Source organism: Myotis yumanensis, unplaced genomic scaffold, assembly GCF_028538775.1.
Source record: "Myotis yumanensis isolate MYYU_CA2020_CCGP unplaced genomic scaffold, mMyoYum1.0.hap1 SCAF_1, whole genome shotgun sequence".
Classification (NCBI taxonomy): Eukaryota; Metazoa; Chordata; class Mammalia; order Chiroptera; family Vespertilionidae; genus Myotis; species Myotis yumanensis.
In genome coordinates this window covers 56,147,768-56,173,622 of record NW_027223752.1, presented here as the reverse complement: position 1 = coordinate 56,173,622, position 25,855 = coordinate 56,147,768, and the positions used below count along the sequence as shown (strand labels likewise).

Below are 25,855 nucleotides of genomic sequence, written 5' to 3'. Positions count from 1 at the left end.
CCAACGACCCGGAAGTGCTCGCAGAACCTGGAAGTGGCGTCACGGCGGGGCCAGGAAAGCCCCGCCCACCAACTCCTCCCGTACGCCACTCAAGTTTGGCGAGGGGAGGGCGGAGTTGTGAAGAGAGGAGGGGCGTGGGGCCCAGGACAGGTAACTGTTTCGAGTAATTCACCAGGTTTACTAAATCGTTCATAAGGGAATTATAATTTTTAAGAATAATCTTCTCCACTGTAAGATGCACAGTTAGGAAATGCAAGGCATTCATATTTTATGCCTGAGATGTGTTCAGGGTTAATACTGTTCAAAACCTTGCAATGCTAAATTTAAGACAAATTCTTAAAATTATGCCAGGAATTTATTTACCGTTCAAATTAGGGCTGCAATTAATTTAGCCCAGAAAGCTTTCAGTTTATGATTCATGAAGAACTTCAATTTGTGAGAATTTGTATTTATTATTTGTTCCCAATGCAAGACAAATACTCTTATATAGGGCGTTCCCCCAAAATGTATACACTTAACTGATAGCTCAATTGATGTTTCTTTTTAGATTTAACCCATTGGAATTAATAATTATTCAAGGTGTGTATACATTTTTGGGGACACCCTGTATTTTGAGTTTATATAATCCCAAATGCTGTCCTATGTAATAAAAGCAGCAGTAATGTGCACAGCTGTTTGCCATTAAGTGGCTGACTAGTGATTAAGGAGTAAATGCAAAATAAGTGGTAGATGGATCCTCCAAACAGGTCTATAAGCTATACAGGTTGTCATTTGTACCATGTGTTCAGCCACTTATTGAACTGATTTCATCGTTGGATTGCCCACTAACCAAAAGAATTCTAAAATATGAAACACAAAGTTTGGTTATAGTTAAGATAACATTTAACCGGGGAACAATTTGTAAAATAGATGATGTCTAACCACTATACTGTGCACCTGAAACTAATACAAAATAATGTTGGATGCAAACTGTAACTGAAAAAAAATTTAAAAAAAAAAATCTTCATTACAGAATTATAATACCCACTTGGAATTCAATTTAATTAGATCTTGTCAATATTTATAAAAGATCTTAAAGAATTTTAATAAAATCTGGGAATTTATTTAAAAAACAAACACAAACAAGATAGTATTAAAATTAAAAGCAGGGTGGACTCTTCACCCCCCCCCCCCCCCTGGACAATATGAAGCAGCACCAGATTATAGGAAGAGAATCAAGAGTAACGGTCTAAACGATTTGAAAGACAAGATAACTCAGTGTAAAAATTCACTATCATAATGGAAGACGGAAAAAATGTGATAAAATGAGACAAAAACAAACTTTCCAATTAATTTATTTAAATTCATTAACGTTGCAAAAATACGATGTGCAACAGATCAGGACACAAGTTACTGTATTCCTAAATAAAATATTACATCTCCTTAGTGAATCAATACCAACCCTAGTATTTCTTACAGGGACCACATAAACATCTTGCACACACAGCCACCAATCAGAACTGAATTTCTCAAACACTGTAAAATGAAAGCACTAAGCTAGGCAAAATCATCTGAATAGTAGTAAAATTATCACAGTGCATTAATTTAGTTTAAATGGCAACATGTGAACCAATGATAAGAAAAATGTTTGAATTTTTGAAATACACAAACCCTGAATTTTGTTCTATTTGAATAATGCCCCAAGGGCAATGCAAGTTAGTGGCCTTGAACAGCACCAATATTTACTAGCTAGGTGTATGTAAATAAACTGTTTAAGGGGCAAACTTTAGAAAGTCCATATACAAAAAGGACAGTGGAGTAGCTAATTTATGTTTTCCAAATTCCTCCTTATCCACAAAGAATATGAAAACAAAATTTTTAAATGCAAATGTCTTAGCTTCTTGTAGAATGTCTTATAAGACAGAATCAGACAGCTATCTGAAACGGACAGCTTACTGTAATTCTTTAATTTGAAAGCATTAAACCTTGATTTTCATCTGGTGTTTGATTTATTAAGTGCTTCATGTGAACTTTTTGTAGCATTTTTTAAAGTAGTTCTCAAAACATAAAATATTAAGTAGCTCTGTCATATACAACAAAGTTACAGTTCTGTTCAAATTTTAGTGTCACTCCTTACTGCTCAACACATTACCTTATTTTCAATTACTATTTATAACTTTAAAGGAAAATTGCATTACAGGGACTCACCATTGGTCTAACTCGAATTCATTCAGAATCTTGAGACAGGAAGAGGGGAGTTAAAGGCTAGTAGGTAATTCTTCTGTGCTTAGAACATCGAGTAGATAGTCTCCTACTTCCCTATCCTGCTGACTTTCCCATGCAAGTCTAAATTCTTGACTCTCTCAGCGGCTCAAATGATATAATTCCTATTCCCTATGACAAGATAAAATCTAATAGAATAATTGGTCTATTACTGTAAGTACAGTAATTCCTCTACCCATCCCATCCTTCTGAGAATTGTAATCCATTTCTCAAAAATCTAAATATGATGGGGAAAATATATGCATGAAAACAAAATAAAATGGGGTAGCAATCTCTTATTTTTAGCCTATCCCCTCCTCCCTTCTGGTTGAACCATATTAGCAATTTTCCATATGACACAGGAAAAGGGAAAATGAAGCTGCTGTCACATTATATACAACCTTATCAATCCCATTAGGAAACTGGCCTATTCTATCCGACATATCCTAATGCTAATTTATCTATCAACTGAAGAAATCTAAAAAGCCACTGTTTGCATTAAATCACTTTCAAATTCCCTGAGCACTCACATAAAAACAGCCAAATAGCAACATTACAGAGCCACTTACAAAGTCTCTATCAAAAACCAGACCTCTTACTTTTTTAAATTCTGGAATTTCAGTTGAAGAATTCCTATCTAACAAAATATACTTTTCAATCAACAGATTTCAGTATTCAGTGCAGTTACTAAATAGTGATGTCTATTTTGGAAGACTACATTAATATTTACCAACCATGACATATGAAAAATAACCTAGTCCTAAACTTTAACTTGTGCACTATAAATTGCTGACCCTCTTTGTTCAAACTTGCTTCTGTATGAAGGGACATAGCAGAAGAAAATATGAATTATCATTATAAGTATCAGCCCTTCCCCCTTCACATATTCTGTGTGTAGCATGTAGGTTTTCCTGCTGGATACACAAAATGGTACCAACAGCTGCCCGTACTGAATGTAACAGGGACACATTCAGTGGCATCTTAGGTAACAGCTAACTCTTTACCCCTTCATAGTTTTCTTTCTTTTACTTCCTTGTTTTGTTACCTTTTCCAACTACCTGCTGGGCTCTACTTAGAATCCTATTTCTTTATTACCTATCCCCCGATTTCCAGAGTTAAAGACTATTAAGCTTAAACTATGGGGTCAATATAGCATCTTTCCTTGGTGGTACTTAGGAATATAACCAAGTAGAACACAAATTACTTTATATGAGAAACTACTGACTAAAAAAAGGCACTCAAAGCCCAAGTATAACACAAAAAGTGAAAGAACCATCAAATTAAACCAGTTAAGTTAGATCCATAACCCCAGCAGGAAGATAAAATAATATAAATATCTGCACTTTGTTCCTATCAACAGTGTAAAATTAAAATTGAATGCTTTGGGGGAAATGTTAACATAACTACAAATTACAAATTTAATAAATGCTTTTCTTCTAACCTACTTAAGTTTTAAGTCTTACAATTATGAAACATTTATTATGGGGCATGTCCCTATACCAGATTCCATTAAGGTGTAGGTGAGAGCAGGTATCCTTTGAATCTAGTGACTCACAGCACATCCCTTTTGTTATATTCCAGTGTTATCACTGTACCTTCTGAATCTTAATGTTCTACTTTTAAAAATTATTTGAAGAACACATCATTTTTGTAACAAGTTGGATCTGTAGTTAGAAACAATGCTTACAAAAGGAAAAGTCAATAAACATAATAAAGTTGAAACTGAACGGGGTACTTGATGTAGAGGAAAACCACCCATTTTAATAAAGCTCAGCCCATTCTGAGCCAGATGAAGACTTGTAGATAAAAGGCTAAAGCACTCTACAAATATAGATTCTAATCACAATTAAATTCAGTATTATCCTTTATTCTCATCATCCTTATATAGTGAAGTCAGAAGGAATACCTAAATTAATGTTAATTTGGTGTTTCAGTACAAAGTGTCTCTAACATTTAAGCAAGCAATAAGGGTGTGATTTTATTCACTATAGTGACATTAGTTTGGGATCTGCCTATAGCTGCTGGATCCAAGTCAAGTCAGGAGGCAACTGAGGGCATCTCATCCTGGGAATCCTCCAACATCCCCCTTAATTGGATTTAAGTTAGCATGCAAGTTTATGACTGAAGAGCACAAAAGGTAAAGAAAAATTCCCTTTTGTAATAGGAACTTTATACTAAAAGCGGAAATGGTAAAAGCCACATGTGTCTTCAGTCCAGAATAGAATGAATCTTAAAAGTTTAGCTCTCATCCACTTCAATTATGCTACTCCAGGACACTCTTGTAAATTACCTTATAAGAAGGACTGGAATGTGATGTGACCCTCAAATTTGGAGTTTACCAAATGTATGAGTCACACAAGTATATGACACAACATTAGACCAATCTGCTTTTAGGATGACTTCGTGGGTAAATTTAGTTCTTTTTCAAGGCATAAGTACAATTGATTTCAATGTAGAGTCAAGGTATTTACCAAATTAAACAAGGAGTTTACATGCTATATCAAATGTGTCATCCAAAACAGTATAATACAATGATGCTCTATGATTTAGAAAATAGCTTAACTTATAGGAAATGTGAAAACATACTGTATCTGACTACCTACCAAGTCCAAATAACTGATATGGAAGTATTATGGTAAAGTGCCCACATTGGGAGCAATTAAAAAAGCAGCTCCTGTTTTCTACAAAAAAGTAGTAACAGTGAATAACTCATCATGTTCTCTGAATAGTACACTGCACCCACACAAATTCACAACAGTGATACCCTGGAAGCAGCTTATTTCACATTAGTGAACAAATCTAAGATTTTTATAAAGGTCTGTCTTTTGGCCAGAAAATAAAATGTCCCATATATATACATATATGTACAAACATCAATTCTTACCCTCTTAAATTCTCCAGTTCTAAAACTGGCTTTTTAAGTTGTCTTTAAGTTTAAAAAGGAAAAAGTGTGCATTACACTTGTAATTGTGCTTCTGAATTAAGGAACAATATATGTTAAGTGATTAAAAAAGCTTAGGATGGTACTAATCTACTTAGATTATATGCATGACCTTTGGGTATTCATGAGAACCAGTTTAATTGTCCCTAACCTTATGAGCCACTTCGTTTTTTTAAGTTACCCAAGAAATGTAGTTAGTCATTTATAAAACACAAAAATTCTAACATGCACTTTATAAAATCATGGTCTTATTTATCTGCATATTCTTCCAAAAGACAGGTATACATTAAAAAATATTGCTCAAAACATAAAAATATATATTATCTCTTTCCTTGACCAATTAGGCATATAAATATTTTACTGAAGAAGACGCATCATTCAATAAACAAATGCAAAAACCACTTTATATAAAGTGTGGATCTCTGCTTTAAGCAATATAAAATATAAAACGATTACATTATCATTAGCTAGTAAAGAGCTAAATTCAAGAGATTTATAAACCAAAACAGTAGTGAACAGTCCCTTATACAAAAGTCCATTGAGAAAAAGTCAAGTCGATTTTGTAACAGGTTACATAAAAATCAGGGCCAATAAATGCATTGTAAATGCAAAAAAGAGCACTGCTTCATCAGCACATTCTTCAGTCTTGTTTGGACTAGATGCCAAACTTACTGTTCACTTTTTGGTTCATCTTGTTTTCCATTAAGCTCTTGATCAACTCTGTTTAATGAAAAACAATATAGATAATAAAACACTAGCAACTGAATAATTTTCTTCTTAAAAATAATTACTTTTAGCATAGAATATTATTCTGTTAAAAACAAAGCTTTGCCAAGAAGCAGACACAGTAAAAAGGTGACCAAACATTTCCCCAACAAGGAAAGATAATTTTTAAAGTCAAGACAACACTGACAAGAAACCTAACTGTTGTTTTTTTAAAAATTATAAAATACTTATGTACAAATAAATGCACATAACTTTATTAAAAGTTCAAATTACTGAACTTTCCTGAACATTACATCCTGAACAACAGTGCATACTGAAATGTTGGACTGTAGCACAGCTGGGGTAGGGATCTAAGTGAAAAGTGAGTGGTAGGAAAAACAATTCTTTCAAAAATGATTTTGTTAAGTGGTATATTAAAATGTCACTACAGTCATGCGCCAGGTAACGATGTTTCAGTAAACGATGGACCACATATATGACAACTGTCCCACAAGTTTGTAGTGGAGCTAAAAATCCCTATCGCCTAGTGACATTGTAAGGCCATAGCACACACGAGACAGTAATGTCCTAGTCCTTCACATTCACTCACCACTCACTCATTTCCAGTCCTGCAAGCTCCATTCATGATAGGTGTCCTGTACAGGTGTACCATTTTTTATCTTTTACACTATATTTTTATTGTACCTTTTCTATGTTTGGAATTATTTAGACAAACAAACATTTACCACTGTGTTACAACTGCCTATAGTATGTTCAGTATTAGTACAGCTATATGTTGTACATAGCCTAGAAGCAACAGGCTATATCATATAGTCTAGATGTGCAGTAGGCTGTACCATCTAGGTTTGTGGATGTTCACACCGTGACAAAAATAGCCTAACGACACAATTCTCAGAACACATCCCTCCCCATCGTTAAGTGACGCATGACTGCACTTCAATGCTCAGTTTTGAACTGTCCTTTTCATCAGTACTCACTCATCATAGAGATTTCACTTTAAGTAAGCTACTCACATTTAGCCTGATAACTTTTGGTTTTAAAAACATGCCCCTCTATTTTTAAAATTTGAATGTTATCATTTTCAAGCTAACACGAATTTATGAATTTTTTAAGGTTAAATTTTACATAAAAACTATGAAGTACCTAAAAGATATACATAATGATTCTATTAAGGTTAAATAAAAGTAAAAAAAAGAGAACATAAAAAAAAACCTAAAAACCAACACGATAAAATAGTAGTGTTAGGTTCCAAACAATACATTTAAATAAAAAGTACAGTTCCACTTTTTTCTGATGCCTAAATCACTTAATAGATAACTAAATACTAAGAACTTGGTAAAAAGGCACAATACAGCAGATTTCATCAATAAAGGCAATTCATTTTGAAATCCATGAAGCAGCTGGTTTCAAAATATTCTACAATTACAGGTTATATTTTTAATTTCAGCCATTTATCTAGCAAATGTACGCCAATGCCTAGAAAGGAACGAGAAATTTGCAAGATCTAAAAATCACTGCCCATATCTCTGTTAAACTATTTGATAAATTGTAAAGTGTCATATAGAAATGTAAAGCTATTATTCTATCACATGGTCAACTGAATTTTTGCTCATCAACAGAGACAAAATATGTCCAAAGTTAAGAATGTTCCAGTTACTTACAATTGGTTCTTTAGAATGGTCAAAATGATAATTACATAAATCTCTCACCTTAACTCTTAAGAAAGATTGCATTAAACTGTATTGCTAATTTAATTGTCAATATTTTAAGTCCATTAACAAGTTAGATCCAAATCCTACACTTTTTAAAATTACTATATAAAATGTAGCTGTTTTATACCCTTGCCTTTCATCTTCTATGCCAAGGTATTAATAGATAATAGTTTGTTATGCTCAAAGCAGAAGTATTCAAAATTAAAATTAAGATGGAAAGCGGGGTGTTTAACTATTAAATGGTACATTGATCTTTTAGGTATTTTATCACATGTAGAATCTGACTGGTTAGCAGGCCATTTAAGCATACAAAGAAATCAATGTTGGTTAGCCAAAGAATATGTGCATTTTAAATATAATCATTAACCCCAGAAAAGTAAAATAACTTCTTTAAAAAGTGCACAAATAATTCAAAAGCACAAATTATAGATTAAAAAATATGGGAAAAATGATAAAATATTAAAAATAATTGATTTTTCAAATTGTATTCTTAGTAATTCTTCTGGTTTATCATCAGTATTTATACCCAAAAGAAGGGAGCACAGGCTGTGGCCTTTAATTACTAATTGGCAATATATATGGTGTTAAAACAGAGTAAATCCAAGCCACAGGCAGCATCAGGAACATTGGATTCACTCTGCATTTGGATTCTGGGGTGTACTTATATTTACAAATGCTATTATCTTTGTCTACAAGCTAACCAACCAGTAAGGAAGTTAGTCTGTGCAATGCAAATGGACTAGTCTAGATGCAACCCAGTCAAGGTGTGCATATACCTTTTTTGTTTCTTTTTTAACTTTTCTTCTTCATACCTTGGTAGGGAAGAGTTATTTGAGTAAATACACATGTTATAAAGATAAACAAAAACTCAAAAAAGGCACTTAAAATCATTTAGGTTTGCAGGCAAAACAAAAAATATTTAATACAGTAATACAGAAAATCACAACTGACTTAAGAAATCTGGCTTTGACACATTCAACAGACTAAAACCTCAGATTAACAGAACAGACACTTTTTCTACATTATAGCACCGTGATACTCAAGTATTTTACATTAAAAACCTCGCCAAACCGGTTTGGCTCAGTGGATAGAGCATTGGCCTGCGGACTGAAGGGTCCCAGGTTCGATTCCGGTCAAGGGCATGTACCTTGGTTGCGGGCACATCCCCAGTGTGAGGTGTGCAGGAGGCAGCTGGTCGATGCTTCTCTCTCATTGATGTTTCTAACTCTCTATCCCTCTCCCTTCCTCTCTGTAAAAAATCAATAAAATATATAAAAAAAAACACAAAAAACAAAAACAAAACAAAACAAAAAAAACCTCTACCAAGCTCTTTTAAAAAGGTTAGATAAAAGTTAATTTGGTAAACAGAATAAATTCTAGTCACTAGAAAGTATTAAGGCTATGCTGATCTAAATAACATTTTATTTCTCTAGTAATATTATTCAATGTCATGACAAGCTTTTACTCAAATTAGGAGAGCAGCATGACCAAATTTGGAGAATGTTCTTTAGCACTGACCAGGAAATCATCTCTCAGACTGTTAGCCAGTCTTTACAAATATAAATGAATCACAACCAGAAATAATACTTCCTATTTCTTCAACTGACAGACTGAAGAAAATGGTGAATTATGGGGAAGGTGCTGGAAAATGGCTTCTTCTTTTGTTTTGTTAATCCTCATCCAAGGATATTTTTTTCTACTGATTTTTAGAGAGTGGAAGGGAAGGAGAGGAAAGGGGGGGGGGGGCGGGGAGGGGGGGAGCGTGAGAGGGAGGGGGAGAGAGAGAGAGAGAGAGAGAGAGAGAGAGAGAGAGAGAGAGAGAACAAAGACCTTTGCACCCACCCTGACCAAGGATGGGGATCGAACCTGCAACCCAGGTACGTGCCCTTGACTGGGAATCGAACTGGAGACCCTTCAGTGCTCGGGCCAACACTCTAACTGCTAAGCAACACTGGCCAGGGCTAGCTTGCTCTTTTTTTATTTTATTACAAAAAACAAGAGAAGTTACAAAATACTTACAATCTATGAAATGAGAAAAAATGAGTATTAAAAATATTTACCTCTTGCACATCAAAATATAAAGATCCAATACAATTAAAGAAATAAAACAAAACATACTGTTTTATGCATTCTGGTATGCCAACATACTCCATGGGGACAAGTTCCGCTAGTTCTGCCAAATTAAAGACGTATCTAATTTTTTGGCTGAATTTTGAGCTATGGAAGAAAATAAAAATAATTACCTCAATATTTCTGACCAGCAGCACTGACAAGAAATTCATATAAGGAGTTTGTGTTCCTGCTTTTTAAAAATGTCAATGGCATTCAAAAAATTACCTAATAAATGGTCTTGTAACAGCCAGAAGTGTTCTGATAAACCAAGAGGGATGTACGATGATTAGAGATTTTAGGTTTTTCCGTAACCTGGAGTTAAAAAGAAAGAAAAATTTAACAAGCTCTACAAATCCTAATGCTAGAAGTTAAGCGATCAACAAGTATATGGAAGTTGAAACAATAATTAATTGAAAATCCCTCACCTAAGTGCTTTCATTTAGATGTGATATTCCGTCAAATACAAGATAATGCACTCTTGAATTGTGATGGTCCCTCCTACTGGTATGAAATAAACTTTACTTCTTTTGGCTACATTTATGTATAGCACTTGTCTTCAGGACTGCCACCCAAGGGTCGAGGCTAATACTGAATACAGAAGTAAACTGTTCACATTTTTCAGGACTGGGAAGAAACTGGTACTAATTTCCTCAACACCATGAAAGGCACTGTGCAAGCGAAAAGTTGGGGGTGGAGATTACCACAGTAACCGGCAGCATAAATTAGATCTCATGAGTTCTTACAAAGTCTAAAATTTTTATTAAAAATGAAAGGCATTATTCTAGACAATTCAAAATGACCAAATAACTTTTATCACACATATTTTGCAATTAAATAAAGTGATTGTTATGAATCTTTTTGAAATGACAAGAACGAGTCCATGTCATACGAAGAGAAACCTATTAATGGGTCTGAGCTGATTAAACTAGCTTGAATTAGTTATGGTCAAATCAAACCAATCAGAGGAACAAAGTTCCTTCCATTAGCATGGATGACTAACTAACTTCCAATAGAATATACTTTTAGAGCTCATTCCAAAGGAAGATTACAGCTAAATAAGCACCGTAACATAAAATATGCTAACACTATAACTTAGGCAAAAGTCAGAATGTAATAAAATAGAAAATGTACCAAGTTCTCCATCCTCTCCCCAAAACGTAAATTACTGGAAAATGTTCAGCGTGGTATAAATAAGGAGAAATAAAGAGCTATTATATAAATCTGTTTTAAGGAATTAAAGTTATTCTTTATAAAACAGATCAAAACTAATTTCCTTCATAACATTTAAAAATACTGTATTGAGAAAATAGAAACTTTCTATGAAATTAATAAATGTAATTTAGGAAGTGTATACATGGCACCTTTAAGTGCCAACAGAAAATATAATAAGGCCATTATACAAATTATTCAGACTAGCTGTCAACTTGTATTTATAGTACCTTCTATCAATCTGCTGATAGCATTTCCTGAGCCAACCCAGACTAGGCATTTTCCTTCGCGTCGTTGCACCATTTAAATAAACTATCATGTAGTTTTCTGCTACTAATAGTTCCAAAGTGCCAATAACATACCTGTAAAAGCAAATTAAAACTTTAAATAACAGTTTTGTGAACCAAACTAGGTTATCCAAATTATACAGTTCCCTACCCTCTCCTCAATGATAGAAAAACCAATTAAAATTTTAACAGCATTAGTTGGTATAATGGTTATTTTTTTTAAAGTTATCTTGTTTATTTTTAAAATTAATTACATTTATTGGGATAACATTGGTTGAGTTACCTTTTAGAAATACACATTGAAATGTTTATAGATGAAATATGATGTCTGGGATTTGCTTCAAAATTATACAGTGGGGGAAGTTTGAATTGTGGGAATGAAGTCTAAATTGATGATTGTGGAATTGGGTGATTGGTACACAAAGATTCAATACACTGCTCTTTACTTTTGTATAGGTTTGAAACTTTCCACAAAAAAGTTTTTAAAAAACTGCACTAATTTGAGAAATAGAATGACTTTGTGGAAATACAATAGAACTGAGTCAGCTTAGTTACATTTGGCTTTTCAGGGCTAAATGTAATTTAGTCATGTAATTTTGAAATTAAAAAGTCACTTCTTTATCCTCAATGTGTCCTCAACTATAAAATAGAGAAGCTGGAACAGATCATCTGAAATATCCCTTCCAGTTTTAAAATAATAATTTTTTTTCAGTCAAGTTGAAAAACAAATTGTTTCATAATGCTAAAGAATAAGTACTTAAAAACAACCAGACTTGGGATATTTTTAATTTTTACCCAGCTAAACTTCAATTCCTTAAATTGGACATCTAATTAACTCGGAATTCTGTCCAAACATTTTTGTGAAGATATACATACTTAAAGAGATTGTCCATCAGGTATCTATAGTTAGGTTGACCACTTTCAGGCATAAAACAGACAGCAAACACAACAATGGCATTTAATCCATCCCCATAATATCCTGAAAAGAAACCAAAGATAAAATCACCAGCATGATTTTACTCTGAAGATTTTTCAGAGGACATCTGTATGGTTGCTAGAGTATAAGTGGTTTACCTTCCACAAAATTTTGGATCAAAGAGTTGTATGTGTGGTTTTTTTTTTTTTTTAGATCTTTAAATACCCTCTTGTCAGAAAGACAGCAATAACATTTGATGAAGAGGAAAGGGTGGGCATAAAAAGCAGAAATCCACTTAAACCAGCATAATCAGAAAGCCAGACTTGTTTTAACAAGTAAACAAATATAACAATATAACCCAAGGAGACACGATACAACAATATCTGCAATAAAACATTCTAATGCAACTCAGGTTAGAGTGGGTGCTTTTTTTTTTTTTAAGTCTTTAAAAAATATATATGTTTTTATTGATTTCAGAGAGGGGAAGGGAGAGGGAGACAGAAACAGTGAAGAGATAAACATCGATCAGTTGCCTCCTACAGGCCCCGTACTAGGGATTGAACCTGCAACTCGGGCGTGTTCCCTGATTGGGAATTGAACCAGCAACCTCTAGGGCATGGGATGACGCTCATCCAACTGAGCCACAGCAACTGAGCTAAACAGATGCTTTTTAAAAAAGTTATATTCACCCTAGCTGGTTTGAGCGTCAGCCTGTGAACTGAAGGGTCCCGGGTTTGATTCCAGTCAAGGGCACGTAGCTCGGGTGCAGGCTCCTCCCCAGCCTGGGCCCTGGTCGGGGCTCGTGCAGGAGGCAACCAATTGATGTGTTTCTTTCATATCGATATATCTCTCTGTCTTTCCCTCTCTCTTCCACGCACTCTAAAAATCAATGGAAAAATATCCTTTGGTGAGGATTTCAAAAACAAAAACAAAATAAATAAATAAATAAAGAGTTACATTCAACATTGCCTATGTTTTGTAGATTTTAGGGCATTAATACCTAAGAAAACATCATCTCTCTGATATAATTCTAGAAAAACAGAGCTAAAATGTGTATTTTTGAATTGTAATGTTTAGATATTAAGTGTATCCAATAACAAATATTTTTGCTGTAACTTTCTTTTCCATTGTTTGCAAACATGCACTAAAAAGATTTGAACATTTCAAATACATTAAAATCTTATCTTTCTTAATCCCTTAGTCACAAAATATAGTGATAAATTCAGTAAGATACACTTACCCTAATTATTTTAAGAAAAATAAAGTATTATTTCTGAAAAATATTGTGTTTAAGCCATGAGCTACATCTCACAACCTGCTTTGTATGAACTATCTGAATTAATATGTCTGTGGACTTCCTGATCTATATTATCCTGTGGTGGTGTTTTGTTTTTCATCTGAGTAAGATTAAATTAGGCAGAATAATGTAACTGCAAATATTCAAGTGAATTGCTCTCAGATGAATGAAGACTATAGAAATAAGCAAGGGGGTGCCTTTGGCAGAGAGTAAATTAAGTGGAAATAATTCTATATGATAAAACCTATCAGCTTGACCTATGTGGCTCCCTGCCTGCATTAGAAGGATTTCAGGTAACATGACATGCTCTAGAGTGAGTTGCATTTTGGCTAGCACTAACATTCTAGCACTGTTTGCACAATGCCAAGGTAAACTTCTATATACAGCAAAGACGGACTGACAGAAGTTATAATTGTCTTCATAGCTTTACCTATTTGACTTATAAATTTCTTAGGGGAAGGGGCAAAAAGCCTTATATTTTTGTATAACCCACAAATATGCAAGGTAGAACCTACATAAAAATGTGGAATGAACTGGTTTTCTACTTTGTAGTAAAGATGAATGATTTGTTCAGGGTTTTAAGGTAAATTAAGAATCATAGTTTAAAAAGCCAGGTTTTACTTATATCCATAAAAGACTGTATAAGAATGTTCATTGCAGTTTTAATAACGATAGCCCAAATTTGAAACAACTAACATGTCCATCAAAAGAAAGCTAGATAAGCAAACTGTGGCTTACCCATGCAAGGGAAAGCCACTCAGTAGTAAGAAATAAACTACAGATGCAGGCAACTACATGGATGAATCTCAAAAACATTAGGCTGAGCAAAAGAAGTAGATCAAAGAGTGTACACCATATGACTCCAGTTACATGAAATTCTATAACAGGTACAACTAACCAGAGGGTAGACATTAGAATAGTGGTTACTGGAGAGGTAATCCTTGGGAGGGAGTATGAAAATGTTCTGTATGTCTAGGGGTGTAGGCTTTAGGGGTATATATGGTTATATGGGTATTTGTCAAAACTAAATGAACTATACACTTAAGATTAGAACATTTTTAAGTGAAATAAGTCAGACAGAATAAAAACAAATATGATATTACTTATATGTGGGATCTAAAAAAACCCAAACTCAGAAAAAAAGACTAGAATGGTGGTTACTATGGGATGCAGGAAAAGGGGAGATGTGTCAGAGTACAAACTTCCAGTTAGAAGATGAATAAGTTCTGAGGATCTAATGTATAGCACGGTGACAATAGTTAGTAATTCTGAGTTATGTATTTGAAAGTTGCTAAGATTTCAAAATGTTCTTATCACAAAAAAGAAATAGTAATTATGTAATCTGATGCAGGTGTTAGCTAAGGCTATGGTGGTAATCACTTTACAATATACAAGGGTATCATATCAACATGCTATACATCTTGAACTTATAATACAATGTTATATGTCCATTATATCTCCATGAAGCTGGAAAAAAAAGAAATTTGCAAATGCTACAAAAACGGTTTAGAACATTTCACTGCATATATAAATTATAAATGGATACAAAAGGGGAGAAAGTCTCAGTTTTGGGGATGGTGTCAAGGGATAGGGTGGGAGGGAGAATTTTCATTGCACATTCTTAGAACTTTTGAACTTACTATAGTGCATGTATTAATGATATTTAAATGCTGGTTTTATTCTTTTAGTTCAAACCTGTTATGTCACTAAAATGGCATGATAAATATTTATTATTTTTTCAAAATTACATAATATCTCAAGGGAGAGTTTCTTTAAGCAATTAGGTTTCTGATGTTGCATTAAAAAATCTAAACAATCTTAGGTAACTCTTACCTCCATGACTGATAACTTTTTTATAGGGTTCAATGGCCTTCATATCAACTCTGTGGTCCTGTTCTCCAATTCTGAACATACGCCAGCGTCGTCCATCTTCTTTTTCCTCCTCTGCTGTGTATTCGGTAATTGAGCCTTTCCTAATAACTTCAGTAGTTTTGGGTTTTGGAAGATCATCTGTCAAAATAAAAGGTTTTTGAATCCCAAATTGTTACTTATACCACAAAATAAAATTACATGTTAACCACTTTGCTATCTAATTAGAATGTTTGGAGACTTTTTCATTATACTTTTTGTGGAATATTAAATATTTCTTTCATAATAGAAGGAAAGGCTTGCTCTTCAGATGAAGTCATTTTATGCTTTTGGAAATCATGGTTCTTTAACTTTTTTTGGATTGCCTAATTCAGAAAGCACCTAATTGCAGTACAAGGTATATCTGTAAGTTCAGAAAAGATAATTCATACAGCCATCAAAATCTTAGTACACTGGCCCTACAATGCCTTTCCAGATTCTGTTTATAACAAGACTGTCCTTGACAGTTATCAACACTATAGGTTACTTAATTATCTGGGAGCCAATCATTTTTTGTTGTTATTGAGCACATAAATTATTCCCCAAACATTATAGCAGTAGGAAGTGGTTAACCAGTCAATGATTACTGCTCATTTGATCAGTTTTTTAAAGCAGAAATTTATTGATAATATTCTTAAGTATACATGCAAAAGTATATTTTAAATTGACATTAGCCAAAGCATAAGCACCAATGATTAGGTGTAATTTATATTTCAAGATTGTATTTTAGATGATTTTTAATGCTGTATTGATTTTCAAAATTTTAGTATCATAGTCCTTACCAAAAGATGGGGGGAGGGGAAACCTACTGATGTTAGTTGTTTGTTTCCAAGACAAAGCAGTTAACGGAAAATATCCTTCCAGGAAATGACTAGAGATGCATTAAAGAAAGAAGAAACAAAACAAATAGGCAGAAAACTATTTCAGTATCTTTATAAAATATTGCTTCTTACTGGACTGTTTATTGAACCAATAAACAGGGAAGAAAAAAGGAACAAAAGGTACAGCACATCAAGGATCTTACACTTCACTGTAGATAATATACTTAGTGCTAAATACTGCTTTGAAGTAAAAATAATTTCAAAGATGGTATATACATATAAATTATCAACTTTACAAAGACACTGTAGCCAACAAGTATCTAATTACAGAAAGCACGCGAAGCAAAACACATGCAAATTCCTTTGGATTTCAAATAACAAATGATGACGAATATAAAACTGAGGCTAGAGTATACATTAATTCAAGCTGGTTGTTTACAAAGTGCAGCAATATCAGCAAACCTATTTTTTTTTTTTTTTTAAATCATCCTCAAAAAACTCCCTTTAGGACTCTCTCTCTGCAAACCCTTAACTACTTTTAGCACATCTCCTAAATTATATGTCTCTTCAAAGCTTTTTTTTAGTGGATCAACTGAACGTAAGACTATGCCATAATTATCAAGCAATATTTTGGGAGTGACCATGAAAAAAATGTAACTTCACAGCAATTGAGAAAAAAAAAAAAAGCCACCTGTGTAATCTACTAAAAATAGTTTGAAAGCCTCGAGAATATTCAGTTAGCAAAATTTCATACCTTAGTAAAAAAGGAAAAAAAAGAGAACTTTATAAAAAATAACATATTTCAACAAAATCCCTTAATCATTAATTTTAACATCAAGTTTTAAGTTTTTTCCAATTATCCTATGAGAATGCCATTACAAAAAACACGCATGTATATAAAGACAAACATTCATTAATAAAACTTAGATAAAAACAATGAAACATTACCTTCCCACTCAAATTCATTACTGTTCTCTGATGGTGTATCTAAGCCATCTAAGTCAATCTCCCCACTTTCATCCAAATCATCCGACAACACAGAGCCATCACTAGGATCCAGGGTCAGGCTAATGTCTGGAGCCATTAGTTTCTTTCTTACTTTATTTCCATTAACTTCTAGTGAGCCTGGAATGGGTAAACCAAGTGAAAGATGTATTAGAAGGAATGTTTAAATGTCCACCACTTCATCCTTAGGAAAAATAAAATTAAACACAATCTCAAAGCACTAATTTACAACTTTGGATTTTGATCACGACTGCTTCTACCTCATGGCAAGATGGTGTATCCCAGCAAAGATACATCTTTTTAAATAGAGGCAGATCTCATAGTCACCTCTACTACTAAAAATGATCTACTCTCATGCCTTTAGTGTAGAAATTTCCAAAAACCTCTAAAGTATTCCAAAAATTCTTTCCTCAACACTCAACTTATCTTTTGCTCTCTATGATGAAACAAACACCAAGTATATTTTTCCCTTGACAAAGAAATGTGTTCAAAAATAGCACAGTCTATCACTTTACTGAAACTAAAAGTGTCAAGTTCTTACCAGGCTGGTTCTCTGGTTCAGTTACAGCTAATATATCTGCTTCAATACTATCATCTTCTGGTAATGGTCTAGAAGACAAAGACATACTTTTAAGTAAGAAATTAAAAAAAATTTTTTTTCAAGTCCCAAGTTCTATTAAAAATAGCTTATAGCCCTAGTTGGCGTGGCTCATTGGATAGAGCATTGGCCCTCGGACTGAAGGTTCCTGGGTTTGATTCTGGTCAAGGGCGTACCTGGGTTGCAGGTTCCATCCCCAGCCCTGATGGGGGCTCGTGTGGAAGGCAACTAATTGATGTGTCTTTCTCACTTGATGTTTCTCTCTCACTGTCTCTTCCCCTCTCTCTAAAAATCAATGGAAAAATATCTTCAGGTGAAGATTAAAAAAAAAAAAAAGGCTTATAAAAACAATTATGTAAAAAATTGACTTTACAAAACACTTTTAAAGAAAATATTTTCAGATTGTCAGAGTTGACTGACATATTTATATCAGTAACACAAAAGTAAATACAAATTCCTTATGTAACTGCCCTATAATACAACTATAAAACAAATATAAAAATTATAAACCTACTAAACAAATATAATTCAAATGCATAAATTTAATGTGATACATGATACAATGTATGATGAAGCTAAATCATTGCTCACAATGGGACTATGGTAATTGCTTTGAGTATTAGCATTTCCATATTACTATTATCATCAGGTACTATGCAATGACTCAGTACTCTCACCAATCCCTTGCAACTGCTATGGAACCTTACTATGCACTGGATGGTTTTCTAACCATGATGGCATGGAAACAACATTTAAATATAAGATCTGCAAACCATCATGTGGTAGGTCTTTAAAATTTAGAGTGATGTATGTCAATTATTTCTCAATAAAATTGGAAATAAAAAGGTTTGCCTTTGTGCTTTTTCTATCAACTCTAATCAACTCTATTGGTGCCAATACAATTGTAAATACAAATGCAAATCTGTCAAGGTAGCCGGCCACATGATCTGGGAAAGCCTGGCTTATTTATTTAATACATTTATTTTATTTTATTTTTATTTTTAAATATATTTTATTGATATTTTACAGAGAAGAAGGAAGAGGGATAGAGAGAAACATCGATGAGGGAGAAACATCGATCAGCTGCCTCCTGCACAACCCCCTCTGGGAATGTGCCCGCAACCAAGGTACATGCCCTTGACCAGAATCGAACCTGGGACCCTTTAGTCTGCAGGCCGACGCTCTATCCACTGAGCCAAACCGGTTAGGGCATATTTAATACATTTTTAAAAAGATTAAAAGCAGAACATTAAACCCAATAGTCATTTAATAGGTGACATCAGAATAAAAAAAGTTTGAAGTTTTGTTCTAAATTTATTTTCATTTATAAGCACTGCTTACATTGGAAAATCTTCATCTTGCCATTCTTCCTTAAGTTCTACACCTTCCATCCTCAGCTTGGACTCAATGTCAACTACAAACTCCTGATAATCCAGAGAGCCAATGTCCTGTGAAAAGAGAAAAATTTATAACAACTTATTTGTCATTTTACTTTTTATTGGCTGAAAAGGTACAATAATCTTATATTTTAGCTCACACCTCTAGCTTTAGCTCAATGGTCTGGTCATAAAATCAATTTACTGGGTTGCAACTACCATTTAAAAAGAAATTTGAATAGAAAATTATATATATATATATATTTTCATAGTTGTTTTTAGTTGCAAAAATGCATGTGTCCCAGGTTATAAGTCTAGAACAGCTGTGGGCAAACTACAGCCCGCGGGCTGGATCCGGCCCTTTTGAAATGAATAAAACTAAAAAAAAAAAAAAAAAAAGACCGTACCCTTTTATGTGATGATGTTTACTTTGAATTTATATTAGTTCACACAAATACTCCATCCATGCTTTTGTTCCGGCCCTCCGGTCCAGTTTAAGAACCCATTGTGGCCCTTGAGTCAAAAAGTTTGCCCACCCCTGGTCTAGAAGATAAACCATGTCTTTTAGCGGTGTTACCCCTTGAACATGTATACCATTAGAAAACAACCCCTCTAAATACAGAGAGCCTGAGTATTTCCGCTCTCTCAGCCAATTCATTCAATTTTTACTTTAATGTCATACTGAATCATGTGATGTTAATACAGCAGAGTGTATAAACGTGGCTAGTTTGGAGAGGAGAGTGAAAGATATATTCACTCTTAAACATTTCGTCGCAAACTTTAGGCGGAAAAGTACACTAGGTAGATAAAAACAGTTGAAACAATTGAGAGAGTACTGTTCTTGGAAGAACTTTATCAGCAGCTCTAATAACAGGAAACAAACAAGAAAGGAGCAATATAAGCACAATCACTGAAGGATATTGCTGATTTAGAAGTTAACTGGCTGCTTCCCATTTTTGTAAATTAGAATGAGGGGAAAAGGAATGAGGAAATAATAATTTAAGAGACTATTTGTTAAAATAACCCAATGCAGCCCTAGCTGGTTTGGCTCAGTGGATAGAGCGCTGGACTGCAGACTGAAGGGTCCTGCGTTCAATTCTAGTCAAGGGCACATGCCCAGGTTGCAGGCTCATCCCCAGTAGGGGGTATGTAGGAGACAGCCGATCAATGATTCTCTGTCATCACTGATGTTTCTATCTCTCTCTCTCTCCCTCTCCCTTCCTCTTTGAAATCAATAAAAATATATTTGAAAAATAAAATAACCCAATGCAACAGGAATAACCTGATTTCTCAACAGACTTATGGTAGCTGTGGCATTTCATTACTTTTGCCAGCTATGAGTGAAGGTCATAGAGATAAATTAAAAACAGTCGTTCGCTTTAGTGAGGTTAAAAATCAAGGAGATAATGGATTTCCTCCTTTACCACCAAGAAGGGGATTTCCCCAGTGCAGCTTAGCAGTATAAGCAAAAGTTAAATTTTAAGATCATATTTAGAACTGTCTGAATTATAATTTTACATGGTAACTTTACTATTATGTAGTTTAACACTGCTGCTGGAATAGGTACTAGTAACCACATCTATGCTGAAATCAATTACAGTTGGCAGAAGGAAATGCCCAGGCAAGCTTTTCACTTCCTCATTTAAGTGAAAGGGATTCATTCTAAATATTTATGTTCACTTTTCCTATGAGTTTGGCAACACTGTTAGCATTACAGGAAAATAATTTAGGCCATCCTATGTGTTTATGAAGATCACCAAGCACTCCTGGAAAAATCCTATATGCTTTCTTGTCATGTAGGTTTTTTAGAATGAAATGACCCAATGTCACCTCACACCTGTAAGAGTGACTAGTACAAAAAAAGACAAGAAATAAGCACTGGGGAGGACGTAGAAAAAAAGAATCCTTGTACACTGTTGGTGAGAATATAAATTGGTGCAGCTACCTGGATAACAGTATAAAGGTTCCTTAAAAAAATAAAAGTAGAACCACCATATGAGTCGGCAATTCCACTCTGGGTATTTATTCAAAGGAAATAAAATCTATTTCAAAAAGATATGTGCACTTCCATATTTACTGCAGCATTATTTACAATAGCCAAATATGGATACCACTTAAGTGCTCATAAATGGATGAATGGATAAAATGTGGTATGTGTATATGTGTACGTACACGTGTACACACACACACACACACACACACACAGGAATATTATTCAGCACTTAAAGGAAGATGTTGCCATTTGCAACAAAATGGATGGACCTCGAGGGCACTATGCTAAGTGAAGGACAAATACTGTATGACTTCACCTACATGTGGAAATCTAAAAAGCAACACAAAAACAAAAAATTAAAACTGAGCTCATAGATACACAGAACAGATTGATGGGCCAAATGAGTGAAGGGGGCCAAAAAGCACAAATTTCTAGTTATAAAGTAAATTCTGGGGATGTAATGTACAGCATGGTGACTACAATTAATACTGTATTATATATTTGAAAGTTGCTACAAGAGTAGACCTTAAAAGTTCTCAGCACAAGAAAAAAATTTTTGTAACTGTGTGGTGATGGATATTAACTCGACTTAATTGTGGTGAACATTGTCACAATATATACAAATATCAAATCACGTACACCTGAAACTAACGTGTTCTATGTCAATTATAGGTCCATTAAAACAAAGAATGAAATGAGATACTCTATCAGAAATGTTAACACAAAATTTAAGAAAAATTATAATGGTGCTGACTTTTCTTAAAATTGTGAAAATAAAGCAAAGAATAATTATCCCACCTATAAAAGACACATGCTGAGACCTTTTAAAGGATTGAAGTCTAATAACTGATCTCTAACACTTTCTTGTAGTTACAAATATTATAATTTTGGGATGTTACTATCATCATATTATGCTAGTATTCTGCTTTACAGAAGGTAAGCTTAACAAGACGTCTTTCAATCCACCGCCAGCCAGGGTTAATTTCTCAGATCTGGCTAAATATACTACTTCCTTTCTTCCACACCTTCCTTCCTCCCTGCTCCTTCTACCAGCATTACTCCTGACGGAATGAACAGAACTGCTTCCCCAAAGAGGGCTTTTCACATTTACTAACCACGTGCACATTCATCATTTCATATGTTCCAACCAACTATTTTGTGAGGTATAAAAAACACTGGTGTTATTATCCTCGATTTATCACATATCTGAGGCAAATGACACTACACCCTGGTTCCCAGGCCCAGACTGCTTCTAACACAGCAGTGTCTCCAGTTCACTGGCAACTTTACACAGAATAAGCCTGTAATGCCAGATTTGGTGACACTTAGCTTCAAAGGTCTTGTAATGCCTAATGACGCCAACAATACTGACACGTTTGCAGACGCGGACCTGTAATACTTCCTGTCTAAGCCCAACAATAGCAGGCTGCAATAGAGAAGATTATGAAGACTAATAGAGCTCAGAGAAAATGTAAAATGAAAAGAAATAGGAGAAGGAGTGTAAGATCATCAAGAAAATAGTCTGCAGGGTAATAACTAACTTCAGGTGCAATTTTGAAGAATCTTATCATTTACAAATTGCGAATTACAAAGGATCAGAGAAAGAATACATTTAACTTAAAAAGTTAAGAAGTTAAGCATTAGGAGAAATAGATCTCTTCATAAAAAATAAAAAAAAAAGGTGAGGATGAAAAATGCAATCACTCACTTCCACTATGTGGAAGGCTCCACGACCACCTCCAGGGGCGGGGAGCGTGTGGCCTGGGAAATCATTCGGCCTGGCCCTGCCACGGCATTCGGGGTGCGTTAATTAAATGGATGACCCAAGACAGCGGGCTAATTTTTAAGTTGATAATTTTGAGTGGCCCTCGAATGATGTTATAAATATCCAAACGGCTCTTGGCAGAAAAAAGAGCTCCCGGAACAGACAAGGGAAGTTTCAAAGCAAGGCAGCAGAACCAAATAAAGTTTTCATTTCACGTGAGTTGGCCTAGATCCCCAATGGCATCAAATGCACCCAGGACACCGAAACCATTTTTCGCCAGATACTTAGGCAAAAGATAGCGTCCGAATGCACGCAGAAACCCGGCTTTCCCAGCGGGAAGGTCTACTGACGCCCTGATGGCAGATGCCGCTTCCGTGTTGACTCTCGGAAGGCAGGAGGCACAGCAGAAGTCCAGGTTTCTTTGTTCTGCACCGGGACGGAGGCTGGTCACAAACAGGGGGCGGACGTGGCCCAGTCACCGCACCCAGACCGGGGTGTGTGCAGGAGTGGAGGGTCGGGAAGGGGGTAGGTTGCAGCCGGTGTACAACCCCAGAAACGGAAAAGGGGGTGGAGGTGCAAGGGTGGCCAAGCAAACAGGAGCCGAGCCAAGGGCGGGGGCCGACTCTGGGCGGGATCCGGGAAGCGCCACCGGGCAGGTTCTAGGGCGCCCCCCAACAAGGGTAACCCTCCGCGCTGCCTCTCTCTGGCCCGCCGGGGGCACGCGACCCTCGGACGCTCGCCGCTACGCTGGTTCCCAGCCCGCACCCGGCATGCCCAGCCCTCCCGGGCCGCACTCACCCCGGAGGAAGCCTTGGCCCCCTCGTCTTCTTCGCCCCTCCAGGCCGGCGACGTGGGGCTGACGGCCAGGTCGCAGAAGGTAGCGCCGAGCGGAGCCCGCTCCCCTCGGACCGCAATGGAGACTCGAGCCCAGGACCCCGGCCACAGATGCAGCTGTAGCGGTAGCGGCGTAGCTGACCCGGATGCAGAGGGCAGCCCCGGCGGAAGTGACTACCTGCGGACCTTCTTGCAGGCGCCGCACCCGGTGGAGGCGCAGGCGCAGGCGCAGGCGCGGGCGCGGGCGCGGGCGAAGGCGCGGGCGCACGCGCGGCATCATCTTGAAACCCCTGAGTCCCTCCCCTACCCGCTCAGCCCGCGGAGAGTCACCTTGCGCATGCGCCGCGCGGCCGCCCTCCTTACTGCCCAGCTGGCGGGGCACCTTTTGTGGGGTCCTTCCGAGGCTGTAGGCGCAACCCTGACCTGCGCTGGGACGCAGCCTAGCGTCCCAAATAGCCATTTTTATATTCTTTATGTTGGCATTATTGATCGCTACAATAACTTTATATTATAAAATGGACAAAATGAAGGGAGGAAAGGTATCTGAGGCCTCATTTTGGGGAACTAGCCCTCAGAAGAATCCAGAGTTCGGTAAAACTCGAGGGTGAACAGCCTTAGAACAGTAAATTCTCAAACTGTAATGTAGGAAGCGATCAATTTATTATTATTTTTTAAAATTTCCAATTAGTTGTGAACCATGCTTTGGTAAGATAAAAATATAACCATTTTATCATTACAGCCAGTACCCATCAATTAGCTGCTTAATTTCCATAAAGGTTTCTAAATGCTTACTCTCAATTTCTGTGCTATTCTTGCCGCAGACCAAGTAACAACCAGTTCTCTAAAGGGACCAGGTCTGTGGATCATACTTTGAGTAGCAACGCTGCTCTACAACTTCAAGGAAATAGGATTAGTTTGGAGAACATCATAATCCCGCACAGAAATCTCACTAAATCCCTACAAAGGCCCAGCAGTCTATTATTTGGGCAAAACATTAGGGAATGATGGGGCACAGAGTAACTGAAAAGCTCAAAAATCTAAATCATTGATCCAAAATGCAGCTCTTGGGTTTGCATTGCTTTAACATTTACTCACTGTTGGTAGGTTGTTAAACTCTCTGTGTCTCATGGATAAAATGGGGGCAGGGAGGGGATAATAACTATTTAATAGGGTTTTTATGAGATAAAGTCATATATATATATATATACACACACACACACACACACATACAGGGGTGAACAAAAGTAGGTTTACAGTTGTTCGTATGGCAAATAATACAATAAATAATAATGCAAGAATAAACTGTCTTGCATACTCACAACTGTAAACTTACTTTAGCGACCCTGTATATGAGTACTTGGTATATTGTAATCATATATGTGCTAGGTATTATTATCGTCTTTCTATTCTAGAGATTTTGTTAAATAGCTGGCAGAGAAAACAAAACTGATCAAATGATGAACAGTTTTAACTAAACAACTTCTTGGGCCATGCTCCTGTAACTTCATCTGCATTTACAGACTTTTCATGGTTCCAGATTTTGCTTATTTCAATCCTGCAATGAGTAGTGTTTTCCACAGGGTGGCAGGAAATAATCTGAAATCATATACAATGATTTCACAATCTGTAGTTTATTTTTCATTTCAGTAATTTTATTGTTTAATAAGCTTAATCAGTGTTTGCTTTGGTTTTGAATAAGGCCTTCTACTCTTTGTCTTCTTATCCCCATCTCATGAATTATCTATACTTATAGTTGAAATGTTAGAAACTTACAGATACTAGGTGTACCGGTCAATAATGTGGATTTTTTCAATAGATGGAGTTACACATATGTTGATATATATGCGATTTGATATGTATGCTATTTTGTTGTATTGCTCCTTCAGATTACCACTTGTTCCGATTGATGGCACATGCACTTTCTGAGCAGCACTTCAAAACATACGAAGAAGTGGAAAATTGAGTCTCTGAATGGTTTGCCTCAAAACAAGAAAACTTCTATTGGGACGGTATCCACAAATTACCTGAAAGGTGGGGGAAATGTGCAGCTAGTGATGGACATTACTTTGAATAAAGCACTTTTGATGTTTCTCTTGAAAATATGGTGTTTTCTT

The 25,855-nt window shown here is 35.6% G+C and overlaps 1 protein-coding gene across 2 annotated transcripts; it reads right to left on the bottom strand.

Annotated features, from left to right (window-relative positions):
• Positions 1–5,568: 5,568 nt before the first annotated feature.
• On the bottom strand, positions 5,569–23,873 carry BNIP2 (BCL2 interacting protein 2). 2 transcript variants are annotated; one of them, XM_070421647.1, is made up of 11 exons: positions 23,706–23,873; positions 19,115–19,221; positions 17,717–17,784; positions 17,119–17,295; positions 15,275–15,451; positions 12,105–12,207; positions 11,172–11,303; positions 9,958–10,044; positions 9,739–9,837; positions 8,397–8,432; positions 5,569–5,902 (listed from the first exon to the last, which is right to left on the bottom strand). In XM_070421647.1, the coding sequence occupies exons 2-11, from the start codon at positions 19,162–19,164 to the stop codon at positions 5,851–5,853; spliced, it is 981 nt and encodes a 326-aa protein (XP_070277748.1). In that variant the 5' UTR covers positions 19,165–19,221; positions 23,706–23,873; the 3' UTR covers positions 5,569–5,850. The 2 variants fall into 2 exon arrangements, with proteins under 2 accessions (XP_070277748.1, XP_070277749.1); XM_070421648.1 differs by lacking the exon at positions 8,397–8,432.
• Positions 23,874–25,855: the final 1,982 nt, after the last annotated feature.

What these genes read in the sequence shown, in the direction of transcription:
- BNIP2 (XM_070421647.1), bottom strand. Translation starts at nt 19,164, where the DNA reads ATGGAAGGTGTAGAACTTAAGGAAGAATGGCAAGATGAAGATTTTCCA. An exon ending in TGAACCAGAGAACCAGCCTG is followed by an intron (nt 17,296 to 17,716) that starts GTAAGAACTTGA and finishes TACCCATTCCAG; the next exon opens with GCTCACTAGAAGTTAATGGA. An exon ending in GTTACAAGACCATTTATTAG is followed by an intron (nt 9,838 to 9,957) that starts GTAATTTTTTGA and finishes TTTCTTCCATAG; the next exon opens with CTCAAAATTCAGCCAAAAAA.